This window comes from Balaenoptera ricei, chromosome 17 (genome assembly GCF_028023285.1).
Source record: "Balaenoptera ricei isolate mBalRic1 chromosome 17, mBalRic1.hap2, whole genome shotgun sequence".
Classification (NCBI taxonomy): domain Eukaryota; kingdom Metazoa; phylum Chordata; class Mammalia; order Artiodactyla; family Balaenopteridae; genus Balaenoptera; species Balaenoptera ricei.
The window spans coordinates 79,303,661-79,310,463 of NC_082655.1; the positions used below are offsets into that span (position 1 = coordinate 79,303,661).

The 6,803-nt window shown below is 60.2% G+C and overlaps 1 protein-coding gene across 1 annotated transcript; it reads right to left on the reverse strand.

The window, feature by feature from the left end:
- Positions 1 to 230: 230 nt before the first annotated feature.
- SOX17 (SRY-box transcription factor 17) lies at positions 231 to 2,732 on the reverse strand. The gene is made up of 2 exons (XM_059901340.1): positions 2,126 to 2,732; positions 231 to 1,540 (listed from the first exon to the last, which is right to left on the reverse strand). The coding sequence occupies exons 1-2, from the start codon at positions 2,430 to 2,432 to the stop codon at positions 612 to 614; spliced, it is 1,236 nt and encodes a 411-aa protein (XP_059757323.1). The 5' UTR covers positions 2,433 to 2,732; the 3' UTR covers positions 231 to 611.
- Positions 2,733 to 6,803: the final 4,071 nt, after the last annotated feature.

The following is a 6,803-nucleotide window of genomic DNA, read 5'->3' on the forward strand; positions in this document are numbered from 1 at the left end:
GGCTCATTCTGTGAGGTTTTTTTCCCCTAGCAAAGACAACCTGGGACGCCCAAATGTTCATCTGAGGGCTTCTCCTTCAAGGCATTCAAGTCTACTATTACAGGAGAATGAGAAATATACAGTGACTATATATTTAGTGTCATCATTAAAATGTTGCTAATTCTATTAAATACTTAACAGAGATCTCAAAAATTGGCTTCTGTGACAGAGGCGCTAGCAGAGTGAAAAAGTAGGATTCCAGATTTTATTTATTTATTTCTTTTAAGATTGAAAAAACACACCCGGGATAAAATTTCTTAGATCAATAAAAAGCTTCGAGAAACGGAGCGAGTTGTTCCGGGACCCACTGAAAACTGGTGAACTTGAACTTGGAAACGGGGTTTTGACAACGCAACTGTGGGAAACAAGTGTCTGAACCAATCTTCAAACACCACCTCACATTTTTCTCCCCCCAAGTGTTCGAGTGGCAGACAAAATAAATTACCATAAATTATACGCCAAGGCAACTTCAAAACAACATGACACGACATGAGGCTGAGGATTTCCTTAGCTCCTCCAGGAAGTGTGTAACACTGTGCTTCTGGCCTGCAGGCTGGGTCGGAGGGGGCCCGTCAGACGTCGGGGTAGTTGCAGTAATACACCGCGGAGCTGGCGTCGGACACCACCGAGGAGATGGCCCCGTGGCTGTCCGCCAGATTCACGCCGGAGTCGTGTCCCTGGTAGGGGAGCCCCATCTCGGGCTTGCACACAAAGTGCAGGTACTGTTCGAATTCCGTGCGGTCCACCTCCCCGAGGAGCTCGGCCGGCTGGCCGGGGTCCGCGCCGTCCCGGCAGGGCAGCGCCTCGGGCGGCGGCGACGGCTGCCCCGGGCCCGGCGGGGGCGGCTGCGGCGGCATCTGGAAGCCGCGCCCGCCGCCCGCCGCCGCCGCCGCCGCCGGCGAGCCCATCGCGCCGTAGTACATGTGCAGGGCGCTGGGGGGCGCCAGGAGGCCCGGCATCGCGGGGCCCGCGGGCTCCGGGCCGAGCCGGGCGTGCAGGGGCCCGGCGGCGGGCGGCTCCGGGGGCCCCGCATAGTCCGCGGCCTGCGCGTAGCCGTAGGGCCCGGCGGCCGGACAGTCCCCGGGCAGCGGCGCGGCGAAGAAGGCGGGGTCGGGCTCCACGCCGTCCAGCGGGGACGTGTCGGGCGTGGGCAGCGGGTAGCCGTCGAGCGGGGGCGCGCCCAGAGCCTGGCAGTCGCGGTAGTGGCCGCCCATGTGCGGGGGCAGCAGCGGCGGGCCCGCGGGGAAGCCCTGCTCGGGGAAGGGCAGGCCCAGGCCGTCCATGGCCACGCGGCCGCCCTCGGGGCCCAGCGCGGCCGCCGGCGGCTCGGCGAGGCCGTGCAGGAAGCCGCCCTCCACCCGCTTCAGCCGCTTCACCTGCTTGCGCCGCCGCGGCCGGTACTTGTAGTTCGGGTGGTCCTGCATGTGCTGCACGCGCAGCCGCTCGGCCTCCTCCACGAAGGGCCGCTTCTCCGCCAGCGTCAGCGCCTTCCACGACTTGCCTGCGGGAGCGCGGGAGGTGGAGAGGCGCGCGGGCTTAGGGTCGGAGCCCCGCCCCCGGGCCCCAGCCGGTCCCACCGCCCCCGCCTCCGACCTCGGATTGTGCAGCCCGGGGAGGGAGGGGAAGGGGTCCAGGTGAAGGCGGACGCTGGGCCTGCGGAGGCCGAGCACTCGGGGAAGACGCGAGGCCTCGGGTGCCTTCCCGTCGCCTCCTGGGAGCGGCTTCCCGCTCACCCGCTCGCGGCCGTCCGAGGAACCGAGAGCGTCCCCACCCGGGCGAGGAGCCGGGGGGACGGGCGCGACCAAGCCAGCTCCGCGGCAGGGTGCCCTCGCCGCCACTCCGACGCGCGGGGAAGCCGCCTCCCGGAGCCGCTGGACCCGCGCCCCGGCCACCCGGGGAAGCCGGGCGCCGAGGCCCAAGGCCGTTCGGAGACTCGGAGAGCGGGAAGCGGGAAGGGACCGAGGACCCCAGGGAAGGACGTGGCGGCCGCGGACCCCCGGCCTCCGCCGGCGCCAGGCCCACAGCCCCTGAGACTCAGGAGGCGGCTGCACGACTCGCACTCTCTGGGTCCCGGGCTCGGACTCACCCAGCATCTTGCTCAGCTCGGCGTTGTGCAGGTCCGGGTTCTGCTGCGCCAGGCGCTTGCGTTCGTCCTTCGCCCACACCATGAAGGCGTTCATCGGCCGCCGGATGCGAGACTCGCCCTTGGCTCGGCCCGCCGTCCCGGCCGGCGCCCCGCTGCTCGCCGCCGCCTCGCCCTTCATCTTCATGTCCCCGAGGGGACTCAGCGACTCGGCCCAGGGGCAGGGGCCCAGGCCGGCCATCACGGCGGGCAGCGCGCTCCGGGGCTGGCTCTGCTCGTCACTGGCGTACCCCGCATCCGGGCTGCTCATGGCGCTCCAGCCCTGCCCCGCGCCCCGCGACCCTCCGCCGGACACGCCGCCTCCCCCGACCGGGGGGAGGGAGGGGGTGGGGAGCGAGAGAGGGAGATGCCCCGCGGGCCGCTCGCGCCCCCCGGCCCGACCCCGCCGCCGGCGTCCCTGGCAGATCGCAGCCCCGGCGCAGCCGGCGTCCCCTCCGGCCCAGTGACACTGCGGGCGCCCCTAGGCCGCGGGGCCTTTTCTGCACAGACGTGGCCAATGGAGCGACGGGGGCGGGCCGGGCCGGCGTCGCTAGGCCCACGCCCAGCTCGCCGCCCAAGTCCCAAGTCCCAGCTCAACCCCACGCCCGCCCTTTCCCCTCCCCCAACCCCGACCCCGCGCCCAGGGCTACACCTGCCCCCGGGAGAACTGGCTGGAGCCGGGCTTAGGCGCCACGTCCTCCCCGACCCGGGAAGGGGGACTAAGGAAAAACTTTCCGGGGTGCTGATGGCACTGCTGCGCTGAAGCTCTTGGCCCGGGCAGTTCGGATCAACACGCGAAGCATCCACTAAACCGGGAGCTGAGGGTGTCTCAGCGGCGGGTGGCCTAGCCCTCTTCCGAGAGCCCTACGGACGTCTTCAAACTGAACAATACTTTCTCTTCCCAAGGACTCAACGGGCTTGTTGTCCTGTATTCAAAATGCTATGTCCGAGGTAAATGCTACTTTCTAAGACAAGATTACAAACGTCATTGCGAAGAAATGAAAACCTTCATCCAAAAAGACGAACCAACCCTTGAAAATCTGTACGTGAAATGTACAGTAAACTTAAAGTTTTCTCATATGTGTTCAGTAAAAGAGGCAAGGCTTAGTTTTGATTTCTAAAATGTGGTAAAGACAGCAGTGATATTTATCTAAATGCCTGCCGATTAGAGGAAAGAAAGCAACTCCTGAGGAGCAAAATAACCGTAGCTCGGAGGGTCAGCTTGAGGTGGTGACCCTCACAGATGACTGGGGGATTCCTCTATGTTTCTCTAGACTGCAATGGAAATCTGAATGACCGTTAAACTTCTGTGTCAATCTGAGAAACCTTTTGAGTGGGATTTGTAAACAAGCCCTTATATTGCTCTTATATACAGCACACCATCCCTCCAAACGTCAGCAAACTAGTTTATCCTTATAATCCTATGAGGGAGAGGCTATTATATCTTACAGGAGAGGAAACTGAGGCACGGAGAGGTTAAGGACCTTGCCCGAGATCACGGCAAGTGGAATTCATCTCCAGTAGTCTGCCCTCAGACTTGGAGCTCTTAACCTTTAAGCCAAGCTGTTGTATTCGTGTACTTGTTTGTGTATTGCATTGTTTTCTACAGCAACGAACACAGCCATTCCTGCATAATTAGATAACTTTGCCAAGAAACCAATATATCAATCTCTACAACAGACTATGTTTACTGTGAAGGGATGATGAAAAACTAGGGCTTACAGCCGGGATCTGGGAGGTCAGTGCTGCAGCTTCTAGTGTGGTATTACAGCGACAAGTAATCTATCAAGTCCGCTTGTTAGTGGCATTCATAAAAACAAAGAAACAGAAACTTTGAAAACACTTGGCCTTCGGTTTCTCTGACTTTGCTATTTCTCCAAAGAACTTCTGCACACTTGTTTTAAGCCAGCTTGAACTCCGTGAGGATCTGTGACGTTGGCTGCCCTCCCTCACCTTCAGCGGCCAGAAAGTGGTTCTAATTCCTGGGCCGCTGAGATTCAGACAAGAATTTAAAAAGTAATCTGCTTAAGGAAATAATAGAGAGGTGTTATTTTTAATTGGTGGTTTTGAAGCAATTGATAATCTTAAACACATTTAACTGATTATGTACTTTTCCTTTAAGAGTTTATTTTTCTGAAAAAGAAAAATATGGGCTTGAAAATTAAGCAAGACTGCATTACAACTGGTTATCTGATAAGGAAACTATAGAAGTAGAACAAATTTATCACGTAGCGCCTGGCTCCTTGATGTTTTCTTGGTGCTCTTCTCTAACTTTGCTGCAAAGTAATATCTTCTCAGAGATCTCAAAGCAGGACTTTCTATCAGCGCAAATGTTTTTATGAATTAATAGGAGTTTTCTTAGAATAGAGATTGAAAACCAAACAAAAATAATCTCTGCTCGAGAATATATTTTATCTGTCTGGATGAATCTATATAATTCCATAAAAAAATAACATAGGGTACAGGAAATACAATCCACGTGTGAGTCCAAAAAATGTATATGCACGGATTTACCCTTGTACACTTTCTTCGTCCTCGTGTTCCTCCTCGGAACCTCATTGCAGGGAGAGGTGCCACAAGGGTCGAGAAAGTGATGGGGAAAAAAACCGGGGGGGGGGCAGTTTTCCCCATTATTATTTGCACTTGTTCCTGGAGACTAACTACTGATTTTTCTTGGGTAAGATACTGAGAATTCAAGTGAGAGCACAGGATCCATAGGATGGAGCTGGAGCTACAGATTTCAGCGCCCCTCCCCCTACTGCTTATAACACCCTCCCTGGGAGTTATGAAGTAGCAATTTACTTATATTTACAGGAAGGAATTGTGGTGCCTTTCCAAGACTAAGCCCGTCTATACCATACCGTTACCTGTATCTAATCTCTTCTGATCCTTCACTTGTCATAGATTTGGGGGGAGCGCGTTGGGGCCGGCGGCGCCGCAGACCGGTCTGCGCAGTGTGTGGACTCTTCTATTTCGGTCCCTTTACTAAACGCGGTGTTGGAAGCCGAGCTCGGGACGTTATCAGAGCCAGCCACAAATGCCACATGAAACGCAGCAAACATCCGGAGTGGCTTCCTGCGAGCCTTGCTTTTCTCATCACGAGAGATTTACGCGGGGGGAGGGGGGCAAACAAGTGCGCGAGGAAGAGCCGTGTACACGCGGCCGGCCGGGCGCGCCCGCAGTGCACGGACCGAGATCACTGGGCTCCTGGCTACTAACGGCACGCCCGGTCCCCAGGCCAGACCCGAGGCTCAAGGGCTGGGCGAGGACGCGACTAGCGCGGCACGAAGCCGTGCCCGTTGCCCCTCGGGGCCCGTGGCCGGCGGGCGCACAAATGAACCCGGGTAGGTGGCGAGCCGCGGCTCGGACCCCTGAGTGACCAGGCACAGGCCGGGGGTTTCCGGCAGGCTTTTGTGTTTCGATGCTCGGGAAGCGGGAGCCGGACGAAGGACACTCCGGCGGCCGGGGAAGGCCGTGGGCACCGGGGCAGATCCGGGTCGGCTCCGGAGAGCTAGTGCGCGGGAGCGGGGAGGGAGCGCGCGCCGCCGACGCCGGGAACGGACAGACAATGGTGTCCCCGGAACAGAGAACAATAATAAGGCCTTTGCGTTTGTAAGTCGCGCGCCCGCGGTGGCCTCCGGGAGCCGAGCGGCAGGCGGCGCGCTGCGGGGCTCCGCACCGCGCAGGTAGGGCCGCGGGCCGGCTCTGCGTACCTCGCGCGTCTCCTCCCCGTCCCCGCGGGTCCGGGATGCGAGGTCCAAAGTCGCGGGCGGGATGGGAGAGGTGGGGAGGAAGGAGGGCCCGAGAGATCGCGGCCGCCGGCTCCGGCCCGGGAGGCCCCCGAGGGTCAGAGCCCCGCGGACCCCGCATCTGGCGCCCGACCCTGCCCCTCGGGGCGGCCGCCTCTCCCGCGGGGCCGAGAGTGTCTTTGGGGACGCTCGCTCGGCACGAGGATGGGAGGCGTGCGTTCTGCTCCCACGCCCTCTCCCACGCCCTCCGCCTGCATCCCGCCCCGGCATCTCGCCCTGGTCCGCGGACCCCCTCGAGAGGCTGCCCCGAACCCCGCCCCGGCAGCCGGCGACTCCTCGACCGTAACCCTGTTCCCGCTCGGCCCCGCCTGGGGTTTGCACAGGCGAAGCAGGAAATGCGCTGTTCCCGGTGCACTTTCCTGCTCAGAAACTAGTCCGCGGGGGTGTTTCTTATATTCTGCACCCGCCTCGCGCCCCAGCTCGGGTCCCGGGGTTGGAGTGTTGGCTCCTTCCCTTTATTCCCCGACGTAGGGAACCTCAGACTTCTGGGGGGAGAGGGCGTTGGGGGTGAAGGCAAGGCAGCCCAGCTCGTCCCCAGGACAGATTACAGCCACACACTGGCTTGCTCGTCCCCTCCATCTCGGCCTCTCAACTCTAAAGGGAATTTCAAGAGCGGCTTCTGCGCACCCACTTCTTCCGCCCTTCCCACCTTCCTCGCACCCAGAAGAGGCCAGGGCTTTCCTTGTAGAGTTGTGTCGTCAGCTAAGCAGACAGTCTTAGCAGCAGCATGTCCATTGTGAGCAGAACACTTGCGGTTCACCCCCACCCGCCACAGAGGGGAGCAGACACGGCCCCTGCGTGGGAGGAATGCACCGCGCGGTCCCATGAGCCTT